The sequence below is a fragment of the Thunnus thynnus genome, chromosome 3 (assembly GCF_963924715.1).
Source record: "Thunnus thynnus chromosome 3, fThuThy2.1, whole genome shotgun sequence".
NCBI lineage: Eukaryota > Metazoa > Chordata > Actinopteri > Scombriformes > Scombridae > Thunnus > Thunnus thynnus.
Genome location: NC_089519.1, coordinates 36,291,223 through 36,313,945, shown reverse-complemented (window position 1 = coordinate 36,313,945; position 22,723 = coordinate 36,291,223). Strand labels below are relative to the sequence as shown.

Sequence of the window (22,723 nt, the reverse complement as noted above, 5' to 3'; positions counted from 1 at the left end):
TTTGAAAGCCGTCCAAGTCGTCGCCCACAAAGTGGCCGCTTCAGTGTGCAGCGTGCGTGTGTTTGGGCTGGACTTAATGCTGCATTTATTGCCACTGACTGGCCCATTGTAATCTATGTCAGATGGTGTCCCAGCTTTTTGTTTTTGTGAGAAGTACAAAGGGAGAAACAGGAGAGGACTCAGTGACTTTGCGAGGGTTACGTAACATGCAGGGTTACGTTGAAGGAAAGTTAGTTCATTCTTGGTCTAAGGTGACATCAGAGGAGCTGTTGAGCTCCTCAAGTGTCTTTCTGGTGAAGCATAAGAGCAAAAGTGAAGACTGCAATCGTCATATTAAGAAACCATACAAGTCCCCTACATTCTTTACCTGTGACCTACAAAATAACCTGTATGATTGTTCCAAAAATGACTGATATGGACATTTTTCAGATCTGAACCTTTAGGGTTGAGATCTGGTTAAAGATGAACTAAAACTACTTGGTTAAGTTCACAAAACAAACTCACCTCAAGTCTGTTTGTTAGTAGCTTTCGATCATCTTTTTCTATCTTTGCTCAGTTGTCACAGAATAGCAGATGTACAGATTTCAAATTTTCTCTCAGGAAGATGTGACGTCAGGTCATCAGCAGACTCGGAACAAACCACAACAACAATGGCAGAAAGTTCTGAATAGAAACTATGATGGAGTTGAGAAATATAGTAACCTGGTGAAGAGGTGCTGTTCTTGGTGGTGTTGGATAAAGATATTCAGTCTTAGATAGATTAAGATTAAAATAGATTCACAAAACAACAGTCAGGAGCCCAAATGAACAGTGAAACCTGTTTTTCTTGCTGTAATCATTCCTCCTGTTCATACTGATGTTACGACCCCTCCCTTTCTGCCTGCAGTGGTTTACCTGGCCACTTTATGCAGGAGCTGGCAGTCAGTGAGGGTTGTTAGGGTAACGCAGGGACATCAGGATAGGCCCCCGCCAAGGATATAAATAGAAACACATACGCATTTCACTCATCCACACACTACATACACAACTGATGCAGTTACTCTCCACACCTCATGCCTTTTGTATATAGTTATGTTTGTTTTAGTTTCAAATAAAACAATTGGCACCTGAACCTGACCTGTTTCCCCTGTTTGACACATTCATTGAGCCGGTTTCATTGAGCTCAAGTGGGAGCTCATCCGTCCAATACTAGGAGTAAATTAGTTTGAGCATTGTGTAGCCTCTACTGGTAAATTGACCCAGATTAGGTTGGTATGTTGCTACCTTCTGTTGCAGACATGGTTTGTTTTTGGTTTGTCTAGTAGAAGTGTAGACTAGTTCATTGTTTTGGACATTACAGTCAACCCATTAGAAGATCCCCTCATAATGCACTTACAATGGAAGTGATGGGGGACAAAATCCACAGTCCTCCTTCTGTCTCAATTTTAAGCTAATATGAAGCTTCAGTTGTCCAAGTTAGTCAAACCATTTCAACAATCCTTCCACTGTCTGTCGAGACCCAAAGAGGGAAATTTTACTAAAAAGACTGTAACTGTGGCAGATATCCACTTTATTTGACTCAGACGGCTGAAGCTTCATATGAGCTTCAGATAAACTTTTAAATGCATTTTTGCACAGGAGGAGGCCTTTGGATTTTGCTTTTTTTAAGATTTGAAAAATTGTGAACCTATCCTTAAATCTGCCTCCTAGTGGACAGTTTTAACTCTCCACGTACAAAGTCTGCAGGTAAATATGTAGGGCTGCAACTAACGATTATTTTCAGTATCGGTTAATCTGCAGATTGTCCTCTTGATTAATCAATTTATCATTTAGTCTATAAAATGTTAAAAAATAGTGGAAACAATTGCTTTCATAATATTTTAGAGCCCAAGGTGATGCCTTTTTTGTACAAACCAAACCTGAAAGATAAGTCAATTTTCAAAATGGCTTCAGATTAATTTTCTGTTGATCTACTAATCAACTAATCGTTGCAGCTGTATGCTCACAATGCTGCTTTTGTTGAGGCCTTATGTGAACATGTATGCCTTGTTAAACTCAAGCATATTGATATATGACATAGGAAAGAGAACGATTATTATTCACACAATCACAATTAGTTTTTAGTAAAACTGTGCCATATAAAAATGGCATCCTCTCTTGGACACCACTGATTTGAACCATGAGGAAACAGACTGAAAGCATCATATGAGGTGCCAGAGCGCTCTCGAATCAGTCTGAAACTCTTCCTGAGGCGACTTTTCGTGCTGGAGAATCACCTTGTTGTGGTGGAATATTGGGTTTCACAAGAATTGGCTGCATCATTGTGGGCACAGAGAACCAGAGCTCTTCCCTAATGGCTCGGAGATTAAATGGTACAAGACACATGTCTGATGAAACAAAGAAGCAGAATTTCAGAGCCAAACACGACGGATCTTGAAAGGAGGATATTTTCAAGAGCTAATTGCATTGGGTAGGCTAATGCATTTGAACATTTATCAAGCTCGTCTGTTTTCTCTCCAAATCTAAAACACCCGCAGGAATGCTTTCATTTGTAGCCTGTAACTGCTGCAGGCTCAGCTGTCAGCACGCTGGGCCTGTGACAAACAGCATTTGAGAGTACAGTATTTGAACGTGCAATGGAGCAATGAAATCAGTGGTCCAAGAAGTTCATTCTTCCCTGGATAACAGTACTATTTGGCCCATGTCCGTATAGTCTAAAAGCCAAAACTCTTCTATGTCTGTTCAACAGCGCTGCTCTCCTCTGGTTATAATTCTCCCCTCAGTCCCTGGAAGCTTCTCATGTAGTCCGGAGAAGTCCGCTCGCCGATCCAACAGCGAGGATTGTTTGGATTTATGGACAAGCTTTACTGTGCTGTTGGGAACCGGCATACAATCACCGCGCTGCAATGAAATCCTGAGATTATTCTGCCTCGACCATAACTGGTTTCATTCTGACCTGAGTCAAGATATTCAAACCAATTTGGGGGGAAATTTCTGTTACATGCCATTCTAGCCTCAGACTCTACACACGGCATCCTTCAGCTGCAAGATTTTTATAGACAAACTTGTGTAGAGGTTGAAGTAGGGGGGAGGGAGAATGTGAGGCCACAGAGGGAAGTAAAAAAGTTAATGGAAATTAACTTCTTGGACTCTTAGGACAGATGGAGGACAGTGTTTATTGAAGTGATTTTCAGCTTGGTTTTAAGACCGAACACGTTTTTTTTCTACGTTTGCAGTTAAATTATTAGTACTGTAGTTGTACCTTTTGTTGTTTAAAGCACCAGTCTAACAATGTGTGATATCTTCCTGTTTGTCATCTGAGATGAGTCCAGTATGTGTTTAACCTAGATTTACACAAAGACTGTCCGGTCTTCTGTTTAAACTCTACTGTCAACTAAACTCAGCTGACTACAGGTCTGACGAGGAAAAACATCTTCATCAATTTGACAACACATGCAGAGAATATTTAGAGAAAAACTGCAAAGTGAGAAATCACACAATATAAAAGAAAACAACCAAATACAGAATCATGCTGCATATAGAGAAAACACAACCATTCTGAGTGTTGTTTTATTTAATCTCTTTTTGTTTATTCATATAGGGATGAACTAATATCAAAGCATTTATAGCCTGAGCTGGTTTGTAACACCCGTCCCTAGATGGGCCTTTAAAATACATACAACTCAACAATAAAATGTATGCAGAGCTTCACAAAACACAAAACTTCAACAAGGAAATACGTACAAAACAGCACAAAACACAAACAATTCACAAACAATAAAGGTATCATTGTTGCATGCTGTGTTTTCCCAGCATTGAAAAGTTTAAAGACTGTCAAACCTGCAGGTTGTCACAGTGAATTTGATGCTGTATCGTGATGCTGTTGTGGCGTTTTTATAGTAAAATACTTCAGGAAGAAAGTCAAGTCGAGTCAAATTTATTTATATAGCACATTTCGTACGGCAAGCGTAAACTCAATGTGCTTAAAAACAAGTAAAGATCATACGTAACGAATATATTATATTAACATTACATATATAAAACAAATAAGATAAAACATAAAATAAGAAGATGTTACATTATCATTGTTAAAAGAAATAACATTAATAATACTGATGAAAATGTAGATGTTTCTGCTTGGTGTTGTCGGTCTGATTATGATCGGCTGTGTTTTATCAGAAGTCAGACGTTTGCAGATATCGTTCCTCAATATTTGGCCAGAACTTGCGCCCCCCTCCCTAAACGTTGCTAACACACAGTGGGGGGGGGGGGTTGGTGTTGATGTGAGCTCCTGTGTCTCCACGCTCTGCTGCTGTGATGGATGGACTCGGTGTTAAAGGCCACAGTTTACTGATTACAGAGGAGGTCTTCACCACCATGTAACCCCCCCCTACAACCACCCTCACTCACGACCACATGCACATACACCGCTAGCTTAGCTGGTGATGTCATCACCTATGGTCATTTACACCCTACTCGACCCCCAAAACACACAAACACACAAAACCCTCTGTGGCTTGTTGTGGCGGTGGTCACCATCACTGATGCGTGGCTCCTGACGGTGTGTGTATGTTCTTGTACTTCTATCTTTGTGAGGACCTATTTGCGTTTACAGCTTCAGTGAGGACACTTATTTCTTCAAAGAGCTGCTTGAGGGCAAAAACTTGAAATTGAAAGTAAATTATCATGCTATTATTATTAGACACCAGTCAAATGAGGCAAAATGAGACTTGTGGATGCTACTAAATTAAATGTGAGAATGTTCTTTTATCGTTTCTTTCATCCCTTTTTTTTTTTTTTTTGGCAACAAATTCTTCAAAGTATTGACGAGTGGCTTCTTGATCTGCTGCCAGAATCTCCCAGATTTATCTCCCTTGTTTGTGCTGTTATTTGTTACACAATGATTTAGTGTTAAATGGTTTCTATCTGTTGGAAAAGTGAAAAAAACTTGAAGTACAAAAACAAAACAAAAGAAACCCACACATAGTAAAATTGGGGTTAGATATTGTGATAATTAAGGTTTGAGGCCAGTATGGTATTGAGGTATATACTGTATATATGTGTGTGAGTGAGTGTCTTTGATCACTGTTAACGGGCCGGAGCTCGTGTGCTTTTAACTTAATTCCTCTGATTGTGGAGTTTATTTATCTAAGCAGCAGTCTGTTAAACACAATCTCAGTTTTCCTCCTTGTGTCAAACGGCTGCTGCTCGTTTCTCCTCCTCCATGAATTCACTTTCTCCTCTAAAGTTTTTTTTTTTTAAATCTCTCTCACTGCTTTCAGGAGCCACTAAAACCATGGTAGGAAACAATATTTGGATCACATTTTACCCTCTTCTCTGTATGAATATATCATTTGTCTGTAGACATTTCTGGCGTCTTGATGTCAGACAGATTGCAGGTTCAAGCCCCGCCCCCGACTAACGAGCTGAGCTAATTGATTTGAATCTGAAGGTAAATGAGTCAGCTGCAGGCAAGCGCTCTCAGTCTCATTAACCTGATTAATACACTTTCCCCTCTCGACATGCCTCTTTTCCCTTTCAGCTACAGATTACATGTCACTGCGTGTCATTAGTTCTTCCTCTGAACGGGAGAAATGAACGTGACCTGAGGCCTTCAGTCAGGGAAACACATGGGAAATCGTTGGTAAAATGGAGGGAGATCTCCAAACAGCTGCCGGCGGTTCATCAGTCTGACCGCTCTGTTGTTGTCTTATGATTAAAGTTTCTCTCTGCCAAGACTGTAATTATGTTGAACCAGTCTGTAATAGTGCACTCATAATAGTTATTACAAAATCACTGTCACAGAGAGCACTCATGGAAGAAGTTTGAAGAGATATATGCGCTCAGCGGTGGCACATCTCACTAACTACACTGTCCTACAGCCAGAAGCCAGACTACATAGCAGAATCTGATACTAACAAAACACTTAGACTAATGTGTGTCTCCATGACAAAATAATACGCATTGCTTTGTTTTCCTTAAGGTTATTATTATTGATATGATAAAAGCATCTAAATTGTTAGTGGTGTAAACGGAACCATCATGATGAGCCAATGGAGTAAGATATGTTTATTTATTTAATATCCCGACGTTTTGAATTATCGTTCACATGAAATGAATGACTCATTCAGGCATTCTCACATCTGTTGTCAAGTAGACACAGCATATCCATGTATGGATATGGCTTGAAAATAAAGTAGCGTTAGACATCCAAGAAAATTATAACTTCTCAGGCTGGTAGTCCAAACAGTAGAAAGGTCAGACCCTTTGTTTTCTTGTGATAACAAGTTGATTATTTTGAGATGACAAAGCTTCGTATTTGTTTTCTCGAGATAACGAAATAATTAACTTGTGATCTCGAGATAACGGCATTTACAAAAACCACTCTCATAGCGTAGAAAAAGATCCTCAGGAGTTGGTAGAGAGCAAAAACAGAGCTAAAAGAGAGTGAATATTGGACTTACATTCACCAAGTGGACAGAAACACGACTCCACGTGAATGATAATGTTGCTCCATAACTGCTGGATGTTGAAATAAGCAACTGTTTGCTAACAAGTTCAACATACCAACTTAAGAGCTGATGGTAGTGTTGTGGTCACAGATTTTATAATATGATTGAAAGCTCCAGAACAGAGGTGAGATTGTTTTTTTTAAAGATCTTTATAGATTTTATTTTACTGTTGTGTTTGTCTCTATATTTATGTATTTTTATTTATGCTTTTTATATAAGAAATATCTCTGAGTTTGAAGCCAGTGCAGGGTTTTAAGAATAGGTGTGATGTGTTCAGCGTTTTTGTTCTTGTGAGGACACTTGCCGCAGCATTTTGAATGAGTTGTAATTGTTTTAAAGTTTTCCAGAGGCCAGAGAGTACTCCAATCTGCTAAAAACAAAAGCGTGAATCAGCTTTTCCAGGTTATGTCTGGACAACAGGTCTCTGATTCTGGTAATAATAAAGTGGTAGAAGGTTGATTTCCCAGTTGACTTGATATGGCTGCTAAAATTGAGGTCTGACTCTAGTATAACACCCAGATTTCCTGCAGTGGAACTGGGGTTATAAGATAAAGACCTCAGGTGGTCAATCACAACCACTCTTTCCTTTTCTTGGGCCAAAAACAATAACTTTGGTTTTATCTTTATTTAATTTCAGGAAATGTTGCTGCGTCCAGATGTTGATTTGATTGATACATTGCAGCAAGGAGCTTAGTGGACTGTGGTTGTTAAGCTACATACATTTTAGTGTTGTTGGCATAAATTTGATATGCAATGTTATTGTAATGAATAATATGACCTATAGGGAGCATAAACAGATTAAAAATAAGAGGTCCTAAAATTGATCCCTGCGGAACACCATAGGTCATTTCAACTTTTGAGGATGCAGCGTTTCCAATGACTACAGAGTAATTTCTGTTTTCTCCACCCAATTTTGTAGCCTCTCCAACAATTCTCTGTGGTACATGGTATCAAATGCAGAAATAAGATCAAGGTTTTCCCTTTTCAGTGTTACTGCCAATATCATTTAGAACTCTAACAAGCACAGTCTCTGTACTACGTTAGGCCCGGATACCTGATTGGCAGCCATCAAGTAGATTATTTTCATTCAGAAAGGTGTTAAGTGGTTTAGAGACAGACTTTCCAACAATCTTTCTAAGAAAGGAAAGATCATCTATAGGTCTATAATTAGAAAGCGTAGAGATATCATGGTTACTTTTTTAGAGAAGAGGCTTGATAATAGTCGTTTTTAGCTCATTTGGGAAGTGATCACTTAAAAGCGACATATTGACAGTTTTAAGTACTTCACCTGCCAGACAATTAAAAACAAGTTTAAAGAAACTTGAGGGTATTTAATGAACAAGTGGATGAATTAAGTTGCCTCACTATGTCCTCCAGTGTTTTATAATTGATAGACCTGAACAGTGCTAGTTCAGCGACTGTCTTTGACGTTCAGTGATAAAGGGAAAGTGTTTGAGTTAGTGATGGCCTGTCTAATATGTTTTATTTTATCACTAAATAAGGAGGCAAATACAGTGCTTTTATCTATTTAAAAGAGTTCAGGAGAAATCTGGGAAGAAGGATTAATTAATCAAACAATGTGTGGATTGTTTATGTCTTTGCTGATGATATTCCAAAAAAGAGTTTAGCCTCAATTCTGAGTTAAAAAGATAAAGTTGTTTTTTTTTTTAAATAGCATGATGAACATAGAGTTCAGGTTTTCTCCATTTCCTCTCTGCTTTTCTAAATTCCTTTTTTTGGACTCTAACAGCTGCAGTATTTTTGGTAATTTGGTGGTGATTATTTTAATAGTGACAGGTGTGATCCTATCAATGACATATTCAGTTTATGAATTTAAAGCATTTACAAGCACATCAACCAAGTTAGAATAAACTGTGAGATTGTTCTCATAAATTCAGTAGCAGTGTCGTCATTGATGTCCCTTTTCTCAACAACTCACATGGTATTTTATTTATTCAGTGATAAAAATAAGTCAGAAAAATACACAAAAATGATCAGAAACAGTCGAACCTTTTACGGCAGTAATTTAAAGGCTGGAACAGGTTAAAACTGTCCAGCAAAGCATAACTTTACTACTACTAGTACTTCTACTACTACTAGTACTAATAATAGTAATAATAATAATAATGTATATCATGCTATTCCTACAGCATATTACCTGCATTTTCGGGTGAACAGTTGACGATTGTGTTTTATAAACGAGGTTGACTTCCTGTCTGCCAGGTCGATGTCTCCCGTTGGAGTAAACTGACCCCCCCTCCCTCCCTCATCTCCTCCACTTCCTCTCTTTAGGTAACCATGATCCTGCCCTCGCCGAGTTTCTGGATCCTCTGTCCGACACTGAACACCTTCCCCTTTTGCCCCTGCACACGGGGAAACACATCCAATCCCTCCTGAAGCAAGCATTTAATTAAAGGCAATAAATTATCCAACTTTCTTTTCGGTTCGCCTGAGTCCCACAGATCTAGACGGCGCGGTGAGAGAGTTTCAGGAGGAGGCGAGTGAGCTCATGGCGGCTGAGTATTGATGGACCAGCAGGTCACAGGCCCAGACCTGGAGGAGGCAGATTAATGTCTCTTTGGAATTTGGGTCTGCACAGGCTAACGTTCGTTACGCAAGTCCAAATTAGGAGTCGGTTTGTTTAGATAAACCTCGTTACCTCTGTGGGCTCACTGCCTGCAGCCAGAGAGGGTCATCCCCTGGGCACGAGCTCCCACTGCTCCTCAGGACCAATTTATCACCATCTGAATGTATCTGCTGCATTCTTTCCTGCTGAGAGAATATACAGATAGGCTTACAAAAGAGCCAGCTCATACATATATACACGCTGACACAAACAAAATTAACTGACTCACCTTCATATATCAACAGAATGTACGCTCTCAGTATGAAATATGAACGCTCACACATCTCATCCTCCTTATAGACTAATCCAGGTTATGGATGTGCAGCGGTGGAAAAAGTATTTAGATCCTTTTACTTAAGTAAAAGTGCCAATACAGCAATGTAAAAATACCCCATTACGTGTAAAAGTCCTGCATGAAAAATCCTACTACAGTAAAAGTACATAAGTATTATGAGCTTGATGTAGTTAAAGTATTGCAGTAAAAGTACATAAGTATTATGAGCTTGATGTAGTTAAAGTATTGCAGTAAAAGTACATAAGTATTATGAGCTTGATGTAGTTCAAGTATTGCAGTAAAAGTAGTGGTTTGGTCCCTCTGACTGATATATTATTATATATGACATCATTAGATTATTAATAGTGAAGCATCAGTGTTAGAGCAGCATGTTACTGTTGTAGCTGCTGGAGGTGGAGCTAGTTTACACTACTTTATATACAGTTAGCTAGTTTAGTCCAGTGGTTCCCAACCTAGGGGTCGGGCCCCTCCAAAGGGTCAGCAGATAAATCTGAGGGGTGGTGAGATGATTAATGGGAGAGGAAAGAAGAAAAAACAAAGTTCTGATACACAAATCTGTTTTCAGTTTTTGGACTTTTTCTCTAATCTTTGATTTTTGCTGAAATATTGGATCATTTGAACATTTATTGAAATGAAAGCATGTGAGAAGTTTAGAGGGAAAAATCACTATTTGGTGGAGCTGTTAACAACTCATAGACATGTGAAATGTGACCCCGACTACACACTGCTTTTTGTAAGACGTCAAAAGACAAAAAGGTTGGAAACCACTGGTTTCATCTTTAACAATGTGTTGTATTTTAAAAGCTTGTTATATTATCCATTGTGTCAAATCTTCATCTGAAAAGTAACTAAAGCTGTCAAATAAATGTAGTGGAGTAGAAAGTTCAATATTTCCCTCTGACATGTAGTGGAGTGGAGCAGCCAGTATTAGATAAATAATCATACAAAGCCCCAGAATATAAATATAAACCTGGAAATGTGCAGATTACGTCCTCTTTAAATTTACTACAGTGCTGATTTTTGTTCTGGTAAACGTTACGTTATGAGACACCTCGTCAGTGATCATATCTTTGTATTGCAGGCAGATGTTGACCTTTGACCCTAGTAGAAATACAGCTAAATACTTCTGTCACACACATCATCTCAGACTGTTATGATTATATGATTGTTATATGATACGATCAGTTATTCCGTGTTTGTTTTCCGTCACAAACCTACTCCGATATGCTGCGTTCACTGCCTGTTTGATCTGTGGGACATTACACAACTGCACAGCTCCAAACAGTCTTAAAAATCAAATATAATTTGCACATTTGGCTTGACGTTATTGAGTTGTTGTCGTCCTCAAACACCACCAGACTCTCTTTACTTCCTCTAACATGTTGTTTTTACTTCCCTTTTTGCATTTTTAAGTTCATATTTGATTCCCCCGTTGTGCACTGACTGGCTAATCACACATTTAGCTTTAAAAGCGGAGATGAAGGCAGTTTCCACAATCCCCTAAAGAGGGCAGTCAAACACGGGGGTTGAAGCTGTCAGTCCAGAGTGAAGCAGAGGGAGACGAGCAGCACTGAGGACGCATGTTTGCTTTAACTCTCCTGTTTTCTGCTTCAAAAATAATCTCCAGTCGGTCGTGAAAAAAAAAAATGTCACCGAGACCGTTAAAGTCATCTGAACAAGTTCTGTATCCAGCAGCTCCCAAAACAAACCCCCCCGTCCCCCTGGAGTCTGTAACCCAGCTAGATATCTGCACTCTCCTTTCTACTCTCTGCACCAAATTAGTAATTGATTTTATGAGGAAGATAAATGATCTCTTTTGAGACTGCCGGCTTTGAAATGAAGTGTATCTAGGAAACTCCCAGCGGACTGGGAGAGCAGATCCATTGAGGGGGCCAACTGGAGCGTGAGGGGGGAACTAATCTCTCCATTTAAGAGTTTGGAGCAGATTTACACAAATCTCCTTTTTTTTTTTTCCTCCTCTTCTCCCCTCCTCAGTCAAAATTCCAGGAGGAGAGTTGCGTCAGAGTGTGCAGCTCAGTCAGACTCGAGACGAGAAAAACTTCCCTTGGGTCCGCATGCTCAGGGTGTGATGTGACGATTGGTTACGTGTGATTATTTTAAACCAAACTGGACAGCAGCGTCTGGTGCCAGAAAGAGGCCGAGCCAGCTGCTGTTGGCAGATCCGAAATGCGTTCTTCCGTGACTTTTTCCAAGAGAGAGAGCCCTTCCTCTTCAAACCAGAGTGACTCTCAAAAAATTACAAATTAAATTACAGTTGTAACTCTAGTTTCCCTCCTTACAGTTGAAGGCTTCTTGGCTTTTTTTCCTCCACCCCCAAAAAAAAAACCCTCCAGCTCCTTCAGTGTGCAGATATTTGGTGTGAATTCAACTGAATTAAGCTCTGAAATAGAAAATAAAGGTGGCTAATAGTTTGGCTGTAAACGTATATTATTGGTCTTTGTGGTTTCTTTTGTACACTGAAACTTATTGTTTCTAATAGCTCTGATACACAATGGAAAAACACTCAATTAGAAGTTAAAAGCTTACATAAAAGGAAACAAGCGTTAGCAGCAAAATATACTCCAAAAAAAAAAGTAGTCATTGTTAAGAAGAGACGAGTTGAGCTGCAGGGATTTTCATGCTTTCAGACCAGAAGAAAGACAAACGTTAAAAAGTGTTCAGCAGATTTTTTATTAAACGATCTTGTAGTCAGGTGGGAAATACAAGAGTTGTTTGTGTTTTTATAAAGCAGCCATTAATATCCAGGAGGGAAATAAATAATAATAATAATAATAATAACACACAGCAAGCCGTGTAATGATTCATTTATTTACAGTTTATTGTCCACAGCCACACTGGGAACTTTTAAAGCACAAACTTTAATGGAGGTAGAGTCAGAAGGTCTCTCCTCGGCTCCTCCGCTCCACATACTGAAGCCCAGATTGGCTGCCAGCAGTGTGTGTGTGTGTGTGTGTGTGTGTGATTATAGAAACATTACCTTGGATAAAACAAAGCACTGTATGGCTCCTGATGAGCAGGTCGGCATGTATGAATGTGTTATAAAGACTAGAAACATGTTATATAAATGCAGTTATTATACTTTCTGAATCTTTTAGCGTGTTCATTTCTTCCTTAAAAACAAAAGTAATAAGCAAGTACAAACAAACACTTTCTCCATTTCCATTATAATTATTACTACCCGATCAAATCCCAGTAATGTGTCAGAAATGAACATTTACATACCAGCTTCTTTCTGGGAAATTGTTTGTTAAATTATCAGGAGATCAGAAGTAAAGTAACGGACCTGATACATTAAATTATACCTGATGTAATTTACTCTTAGCATTTATAATCAGTATATAACCACTATACACTATAATATAGTTATAAGCAGATATGAGGACATGTTTAAGTGTTTATTAATGTACAGTTATAACTTCAATGTAAACACTCATTTATTCTCATTAATTATCTGTTTACACACCAGCCTCCAGTTCTGGAGGACTTATAGTTATATAATCACTTAATAAACACCTGGTTATTAAGAGGAAATGTTTTGTAAAGGCAACTTTTATATTGTTCTTATTTTTCTTTGTAAAACATATTTTCCCCCAGACTACATACAGTCTGTCATGTAACCCCATGTGGGACAGTTTTAATGTTATTACATGATCATTTATTAAATTCCCTCTTTATGTTTCCTCGGACAGTGTTTCCCTGTTGAGCTGTGGTGGAAGTATAGTAACAAAAAGAGGAACTTTGGTACTAAAAAGACTGTAACGTTGAAAGATATCTACTTGATTTGACTCATTTGGACGCTGAAGCTTCATATTAGCTTCAGATAAACTTTTAAATACATTTTTTTTTTGCACAGAAGGAGGACTGTGGATTTCCATTGTAAGGTCATTATGAAGGGATCTTCTAATGGTCAGTATGAACAGGAGGAATGATTACAGCAAGAAAAACAGCTTTAATGTTCATTTGGGCTCCTGACTGATGTTTTAAGACACATTTGTGAACCATATTTGATGTTTTTCAGGTAACTTCAGCCGTCAGATAAATGCAGTGGAGTAAAAAGTACAATATTTCCCCTCATAAATTTCCCAAAATATAAATATTCAAGTAAAGTACCCTAACCTCTAAAGTGTACTGACGCAGAGCTGCAACAATTAGTTGATTAATTCACTAGTCGATCGCCAGGAAACTCATCTGCATCTACATTCATAATGGATTCATTGTTTTAGTCATTTTTAAAGTAAAAATGTCAAACATTTCCCAGTTCCAGCCAGTCACTGGTGAGGATTGGCTGCTTTTATTTGTCTTTTGTGATAGTAAAATTCAATATTTTGGGATTTTTGAGTGTTGGTTGAACTTGATGACATCACCTCGGCTTTTAGGAAACTGTGACGGATGTTTTTCACAGTTTTCTGGCGTTTTACAGACCTTTAATTGAACAATGGATCGGGAAAGTAAACAATAGATCAACTGGTAATGAAAATACTTGTTAGTCGCAGTCCATTACTCAAGTGCAGCACTTGTATAAACTAAATTAGCCAAGTGTTCGTACCACATAACAGCATTTTAAGAGTTTGACGGCAGTTTGTTTAAAATCTTTAACAGGTTTCAATAAAACGCAGAAACAAAGTTGCTTCACTTTTTATTTCAGAACTCAAAAGATTTGTAGGACTCGAGGGAAGACGGAAGTCTATGAAAAACACACACAGTGTGGAAAGTGAAACAGTTATCAGTCATTTCCTTTAAAACAGTATATTATCCAAAAGGCAGCAGTGGAGCACTTGTATCGACTTTTCTCTCCGAAGAGTCCGCAGTAAACAACGCTCCGTCACGTGACCTCCGACGACGTCCATCTTTCATTTTGTTTTCGTCATTCAGTCTCTTGAAAGATGGAGCGTCGAGGCGTCCCGACATCAGCCTCAGGAAATACAGACATCAGCTTCTTGTCGATATGAGTTCATCAGCTGGAGAGAGTGGAGCGTTAAAATGTCCACTCTGGGCTCCTGTAGTTTTAAAATCCAGAGAAGAAACAGACAGGTCGCCGCGTCCCTTCTGACATCACAGGAAATGATCAAATCTGGAGACGCCACGTCGATGTTCGTGTCCACATTCAGAAAAAAATCCTCCCGAGTGTCGTCAGCTGAGTACGGAGGCTCGCAGGGGTCAGCTGAGAGCAAATAAGATCCAGCTGTAAATCTCGGTTTATAATCCGTGCTCTCGAATTACGAATCCAGATTTGTAAAGCATGGCCTAAAATTTATTTTCAAATATTATAACATAATTAAAATATTATTATTAATGATATTTTTTTTATTTTTACATTGTTTTCACCTTGTTTGACAGAAGCAGTCACACTGTAAATGAAAGTCTCTCACACTGTCGTGACACGAAGTTCGGCTAACAAGTAAACCTGGCAAGCTAACGTTAGCTGCTTCTCTGTTAGCCTCAAACTGCCTGGCAAGCTAACGTTAGCTGCTTCTCCGTTAGCCTCAAACTGAAAGGTTGGTTTTGGAGAGAAAAGCACAATAAATACAACGTTACACAATGAAAGCTGTAAAATGTCCTAAAGTCGTCTGAGCACATGGATTGTAAATCTGAGGGCACAGTTTACAAATCCCTGGGCGCGGATACGTAATTCGAGGGAAACGTGTTTTATACCGTTCGCACAGATCTCTAAACTGAGAGCACAGATTTACACATGGATCTTTTTTTTTTTCTCCGCTGACCCCAGGGGGCCTCCGTAGTTAAGACACAGCTGTTTATTATTCCCTGCAGGATCTCCATCTGTCCTCTTAGTTTTTTTGTGCTACAGCTGATACATTTTTTTTTTTTTTTTTTAAGTTCACAGAGCGCACATGAAGGCGTGCGGAGAAAGAACCCATCTCTGGTAGCCATGGAGACAGTGGCGGCGGAGGTCAGGTGTTTCCTTGCCGTGTGGCCGCCTGGGTGCTCAGAGGGGGGGGGGGGGGGGGGGGGCGGCGGCGGCGCTGAGGGAAGGTGGGGTCCTGCACCACGCCCGCCACGGAAGTCTGCAGAGAGAAGAGATGGACACACGTAAACAGGAAGTAACTTAAAGACGACATATTATGCACATTACTGGAATATCTTTACATGATTTCCAGTTAAAAACTCCTTATTTATCTTCTACTGGTCCTTTATGCAGCCCCTCAGTTCAGCCTCTGTCTGAAACAGGCCGTTTTAGCTCCTGTCTCTTTAAGGCCCCGCCTCCTGATGAGCCCACTCTGTTCTGATTGGTCAGCTTTCAGGAAGCTTTGTAAACAAACTATAGTAGCAGGATTTCACTTCTTTCCTCCGTCTTTACTCTAAATCCATCCGAACATGTTGGAGCTGAATCAGAAACAAAGATTACGGAGCGGACGGCCGTTTGTGAGCATGTGCGAATAATCTGACATCATCACGAGGAGGAAGTGGACGTAAACTCTGCAATCGAAGCGTTCAGAGCAGGTTGAAGCCCTGACCTTTGTCTTGCAGGCAGCATTTCTTACATACGTTCACCTCGAGTTTTTGACCATGTTTAACATCCGACATCAGAACAGGAAATAAATTACAGTCAGTCAGTATGATCTGAATGTTTCATCCTAATCATTAAAGACAACTTAAAGCTGCGTTTATTGATTTGATTCCAACTTTTCTTCCCATCATCTTGACTCCTTTCTTTATTGATACTTTGGGGCATTTTTAAACCTTGAATCTTGAACGCAGCAATCCTACTCAGACCAAAACAACATCCAAACCACATGATTTGGCAATAAAATGCTGAATAATAAGTCCGAGCTGCATTTTTCCTCATCATCCTCATCATCCTCATCAGCCTCTGGGTACCAGGTTGGTTAGGATACAAAGAGAGCGATCAGGCCTGAACCAGAACTTACAGGACGGACCCCCCGTCTAGAAACAACGCTATCTCGCAGAGCTGCTCACTAAAAGTCGCTGAGTCGCTCCTGAGTTGACTCACATGTTTTAATTGCTTTTTGAATTGCTGCCTGAATGACTCAGCGACAGACTGTAAACTTTCACAAACTCTTGTCTCTAAATGACCTGAATACATAACTGATGATAAACAGAAGACAGAGTGTTTCCTGCTCTCAGCTCAGTGAAGTCAGTTTAAACCGACGTCCAGTGTGATCCGACTCTTCGCCGTCAGCAGCCAATCAGGAGAGACGACGCTCCGTGCTGCACTTGGATTTTATAACTGAACTAATACCGGGATGCACACTTCTTATTTCTCTGACTGTTCACAGAGACATTAATAATGTTTCTCATTGGAGGCAATTAATGTTTAGTATTTAGGCCTTTTAAGAACAAAATATATGCAGTGAGATAAATATAATATAGAGAAATATGTAGATGTAGATGAAATATATATTTATGATTATTATTAGTTCAGTGTGTGTCAGACAAGTCTGCACTGCTGACGACGTTCAAACTAGAGGTCTGCATCTTCGTCTCACAGCTGACATCTCATCAACATGTGTGTGTGTGTATGTGTGTGTGTGTGTGTGTGTGTGTGTGTTTGTGGTTGAAGATTAAAAATTAGGAATCATTTCCCAGAAGAAGCAAATGCAAAAAAAGGAGGCCAAACGGCTGTCCATTTCCTCATATTAATATATGTGTGTGTGTGTGTGTGTGTGTGTGTGTGTGTGTGTCGCAGCTGCATGCATGGCTGCATCAGATCCCGGCTGACAGGTGTATTGTTTCCTGAGAGCCATAAACTCAGTAATGGCAGAGAGAAGAAAGACTAAACGCTTCTTCTGAGGGCTCTTTAATTGACTTTGGTCTGAGTGATGTTGCCGTCTGACTGACCACATTTTAGGGACCAGGACCCCCCCCCCACCCCCCCCCACCCCCCCATCTCTAGCTCCTCTACACTTCCTTTCTACCCATAAACGTCCTCTTAATCTCTCCTCCCCACGCTAACCCCCCCCTCCCTCCTCCCATCCAGCTTACTAGTACTTACAGAATAATTGGACTCTGTGTAATCAAATAAAGAGATGAGAGCGTTGTGCGTCGCTCGTTAACGATCAGTTCGTTAGACAGAATGTGTGGAGAGGATCTCAGAGGATTAATTGACCTTTTAAATCAGAGGGAATTGGCTTTAATTAGCGAGGAGGAGCTGAGAGGAGCGGCGATGAGGCTCGACAGGATGATAGGATAGAAGGAAGAGATGTTGTGGCATCTTGTTTTACACGCTCTGCCTCTCAGCTCGTCTGCTGTTGTAGTTCTTTAGTTTGTAGTTTGATCTCTCCTCCCTTTGTCACATTCTTCTTCTTCTGTCTTATACTTTGTTTTTCCTAAAAGTTTTACTCAACTGATTTATTGCTGCAGTCCTGCAACATCAACAACAACCAAAGTCAAACTGGAACTTCTGCTAATTAGTAAAAATCCAGAACCTTGTGTGTCGTGTGTCTTCATATGTTTAGATAAGGACGGGAGTTTTCTGAAAAACCATCTAATATCTTTGTTTATTCAATATCTATGTTTTTTAGCAGCCTTTTTAACGAAAGTCCTGGATGTTTGCAGGCTAAACGTCACGGCTCGACAGAGGAGACCAGTCCGTGAGTGAGCGGAGGACGGCGGTGAGTTCAGACGCGTCTGTATAACAGCAGGACAGATGGACGTCTTTACAGCTGCAGACAGAAACAGTGATGCAGGAGAAAGACGTCGGGGAGTTTTACGGATACGGAGCTGCAGTTTTCTGTGCTCACGTTGAAAATGTTGTTTAACTTTGTTAAAAATAACAAAGGTTTAAATTTCTGACGGCAGCTGCTGAAACGGAGCCGAACGTTCTGAGAATATGGAAAATAAACTGCAGGAACAAACTTCATGAGAGATTGTGTTGAGTTACAGAAGCTGGTGGACTTCAGCTCTCAGTGACAGTGCCTACATTACCCACAATGCAGCTCGACTTGATTCACTCAACTGTACAGTTTCAACCCTCAAGCAACTACATTTATGTGCGACTACGTTGCAACAGCGAAATATGTTTTGCGAGGAAACGTGACTGAATTACGCTGCAGTGAAACGTTCAGTGATTTGGGTGAATCGACCCTTTAAAAGCACCTGACTCGTGTTTTTACTCACGGTGGTTTTCTGGGACGCTGGGTGGGTCCTCTGGCTGCAGGGTGGTGGTGGTGGTGCTACATGTAGTGCCACTGTCCCTCCACACCCATCCCCATCCCCACACCACCCATCGGACCTGCAGGACACACACACACACACACACATTTCACTCTATTTTATTATGATTATTGTAGCTTTTAAATCCATTTTATCTTATTACATTTTCCAAATTTTCGGCTTGTCAGTCATCTGTGAATTGCACTAACCTGTATGCAACGTGCTGTACAAATAAAGTTTGATTTAATGAACTACAACTACAAAAAAATGCAAGTTAAAAACCCAGAAACACAACAACACAAGGTGTGAGTTTGAATCGGTGTGTGTGTGTGTGTTTACCAGGTGGTCTGATTCCCATGTGTGTCTGTCCGTCCATGACGAAGCCTCCCATTGGCTGACCATCTGGGCCGTACGGTCCCGCCTGGCTCACTGCGGACAAAGGAGGAGATTATTCTTTTTAATTATCTCTCGCTGCCTGCTGGCCCACACTGATGACATCACTCTCACGTCCGTACTGCGAGGTCATGACAGCTGCCGTCTAACACGCGACTGTTCCTTCCATATTACATCTTTGTTCAGAGATATCAACTACTAACATAATACTGTCAGCAAGATGAGCTTCAACTATCCTTCACAGAGGATTCATTTAATCATTTTGTGACCTCGACACCCACAGGACAAAGTTTACGTTTAATATTCTGACTGCTAATAACTCATATTATAATATTCATATAATAAACATCATATGTTTTTCTCACTGCTACATAATAAATATTATATGACCAAAAGTAAGTGCCTGTCTTTATACATTGTGTTCTTTTGGACCAGTGGTGGAAGAAGTACTCAGATCCTTTACTCAAGTAAAAGCATGCAGGACTTTTACTAGTAAAAGTTAAAGTATTGCAGTAAAAGTACATAAGTATTATGAGCTTGATGTAGTTAAAGTATTGCAGTAAAAGTACATAAGTATTATGAGCTTGATGTAGTTAAAGTATTGCAGTAAAAGTAGTGGTTTGGTCCCTCTGACTGATATATTATTATATATGACATCATTAGATTATTAATAGTGAAGCATCAGTGTTAGAGCAGCATGTTACTGTTGTAGCTGCTGGAGGTGGAGCTAGTTTACACTACTTTATATACAGTTAGCTAGTTTAGTCCAGTGGTTCCCAACCTAGGGGTCGGGCCCCTCCAAAGGGTCAGCAGATAAATCTGAGGGGTGGTGAGATGATTAATGGGAGAGGAAAGAAGAAAAAACAAAGTTCTGATACACAAATCTGTTTTCAGTTTTTTGGACTTTTTCTCTAATCTTTGATTTTTGCTGAAATATTGGATCATTTGAACATTTATTGAAATGAAAGCATGTGAGAAGTTTAGAGGGAAAAATCACTATTTGGTGGAGCTGTTAACAACTCATAGACATGTGAAATGTGACCCCGACTACACACTGTAGAAAGAAGCTTTGGTGGATTTTATGAATACAGATGAAACCGAGTTATGATGATGTAAGTAACTGGGCTGCTGCACTGGTCAACTTAATTAAATCACAAAGGTTTCAACTTCTAATAGTGAGTGTTGTAGTGGAGCTGATGTGTCCTAGAAATATGATAAGTAAACTCCAGGAACATACTTTATTTTTTCATGAATGAACGATGGAAGAAACTTTGAATGAGAGATTGCATTGAGTAACAGAAGCTGATGGAACAGAGGCTAGACAGGAAGTGACATCATGACTTCACCAATGCATATAAAGATATTCTAGATAATAGTGTTTTGGCTTTGTGTGAGCTGTTTGCTGACACTTCCAGCTCCATAAAGAAAAGGTTTTTTCAGTTTGTCTTGGAGGAATTTGACTCATTAATACTCTTAATGCTTAATGAAAGCAAATCTCTGCAGTCAGGTTACAAAATCTGATGGACGACCTGGAGGCTGATTGATACTGAACTACCACGTTTGGCTGGAATATTTGGGTGTCCACATATTTTTGGCCATGTTGTGTATTTCCACTAATAATTATGAAACTAGTTATATATTACTTTATCATTTCTTTCCATTTTCACTGCTTTTACAGTAGTTTATGTACTCAAATGCTGTGTTCAAATGCTGGCGGGAAAATACGACATCTCAGACTTCACGTGTTGTTTTGTTGGAAAAAACAGAAAACTATTAAAAATACTGCAGGTTTGTGAGGTTTTGTTTGCAGTTTTTAAACACTGTAACTTAACAATAATTAGTTCATATTTTATAAATACCCCTCTGTTTTGTTACACTTGTTTATGATGTAGTTTATTTCATCTTTCTATTTACATGAAGTCTTTAGAGGAAGAAGAGGAGGAGGAGGAGGGAGAAGATCATTAATTAACGATGAGATGACATTAAATGAAAAGTATTCATCCTCGTGGGGAAATAAGCTTCATAAAGTTTCATCTTGAGAGGAAATAAATAGTCACATTCCCAGGATGAAAGTCTTCAACAGTTTCCCATCGCTGTCATTCAGCAGTGTATCGGTGCTTTTGTGTGGAAGTCAGGCCCTGGGGTTAATGCTAACAAAGCTCAGGGGCCAAAAGACTAGCGGCACTTTAGCCCCGCTTTAGCCGGGCTTCTATTTGTTTTAATCCCAGGTTAAAATGTTCAGTGGAGTGGTCAGTCAAAGCGATTAGCATCTTTGTCTGGAGCTAATCCTGCTGGGGTTTAGAGGCCATTCAATCCTGGAGTTTAAGCCTCTCTGTTCATTTTAACACACCAAGAGAGCCAAGAGAGCCAAGAAACAGTGAGCAGGGGGAAGTTCGCTCTTACTGCTCCACTTCCAAACACTCTGACACTGTTTTTCTGACCAAAAACATGTCTGATAGAGCTGTGGATCATTACAACGTACAAGCAACAAGCAACATGTTCTTCATTCAAACATTCCCTGCTTTTACTTTTATAACTTTTACAACATATCAGTTCCCTTCTCAAGCAAATAAAACAGCTGCCAACACAAATTCTGTTTGCTGTTTCCTTGTTGAAGGATCACGTTAGTTTGCTTAGAAACGGCTCCAGAGACTCATAACAGCATCACGTTTTCAGTCTCCTGAGAGTAGTTCTGTGTAAGGCAGAGAATTACTGCTGTTTACAGCTTCACCAGCTTGTTGTGCCACATATGATTGTACATTTCTCAAATAACCTCATAACAAAGTCAAGAGGTTGTGATCTGCAGCACAACAAGCTAACGAAGCTGTAAACGGAGCCACGTTTTCACACATGTGCAGTAGCGGGTTCCTGTCTTGTTACACAGAACTACTCTCAGGAGACTGAAAACGTGATGCTGTTATTAGTCTTTGGAGCCGTTTCTAAACAAACTAACGTGGCCAAACTCTTCATAATGAAGGAACGTGACCCAGTGCAGCGGTGTGACTCACTGACGTGTTTTTAATAGTTTTCGGACAACAACGGAGACAAAAAAACATTAACCGGTGGACATCTTTACCTATCCTGTATCTAAGTCTCTGTTCTTACTTTTTCCTATTTGTTTTAAGGTTTCCATTCATTTAAATTTGCATTTTAATATTTTGATGCTGTTTTTCATTTTTGAAAATGTTTTAATGCATTATATAAAGCATCTTGAATTACCTTTATTCATAAAATGTGCTACAGTACACAAATAAACCTGCCTTGCCAAACACAAAATGGAGTCAACCAGCAAGCCAGATAATCACGACACCAAACCACCTGAGACGTAATGTGTGGAAGCATTTTAGATTCAAGACCAGATGGAAAACCCATAAATAAAGGTAATCCGTTTGCTCACTTTTCAAAATAAGACTACTTAAGAGCTTACAGTAACATTAACACAGCAAATCTAAAGTCACCTGTCATGAGGCTGAGGAGGCATCGAGATGACGACCTCTACCATGTGGTTTAGGTCATACAGGAAAATTATTTGATTTTTTGAATGTGATATTTAGCCGTAAATGGATACTTATCAAATTCATTTGATTTATCTGTGAACAGCTAATGGATGGGCAAACAACTCTGAAATCCAACATGTCAGACCTTACTGGAACACAACGATAATAATAATAATAATAATAAGTATAAAAGTCTTTCTCATAACCTACTTAACATACAACAAAAAACAAAAAACTAACAAAAATAAATAAATAATAAAGAAGAGCT

The 22,723-nt window shown here is 39.5% G+C and overlaps 1 protein-coding gene across 2 annotated transcripts in view; it reads right to left on the bottom strand.

Annotated features, from left to right (window-relative positions):
• Window positions 1-14,052: 14,052 nt before the first annotated feature.
• Window positions 14,053-22,723, bottom strand: part of meis1a (Meis homeobox 1 a) — a 65,292-nt gene continuing 56,621 nt past the window's right edge. The window contains exons 11-14 of one of the 2 annotated variants that reach the window (XM_067585664.1): window positions 18,905-18,994; window positions 18,530-18,644; window positions 14,882-15,456; window positions 14,053-14,837 (exon numbers count right to left, since the gene is read on the bottom strand). In XM_067585664.1, coding sequence (XP_067441765.1) covers window positions 18,586-18,644; window positions 18,905-18,994 — 149 coding nt within the window. In that variant the 3' untranslated portion in view covers window positions 14,053-14,837; window positions 14,882-15,456; window positions 18,530-18,585. Of the gene's footprint in view, window positions 15,457-18,529; window positions 18,645-18,904; window positions 18,995-22,723 lie in introns of both variants that reach the window. The other variant, XM_067585663.1, reaches the window with a different exon arrangement.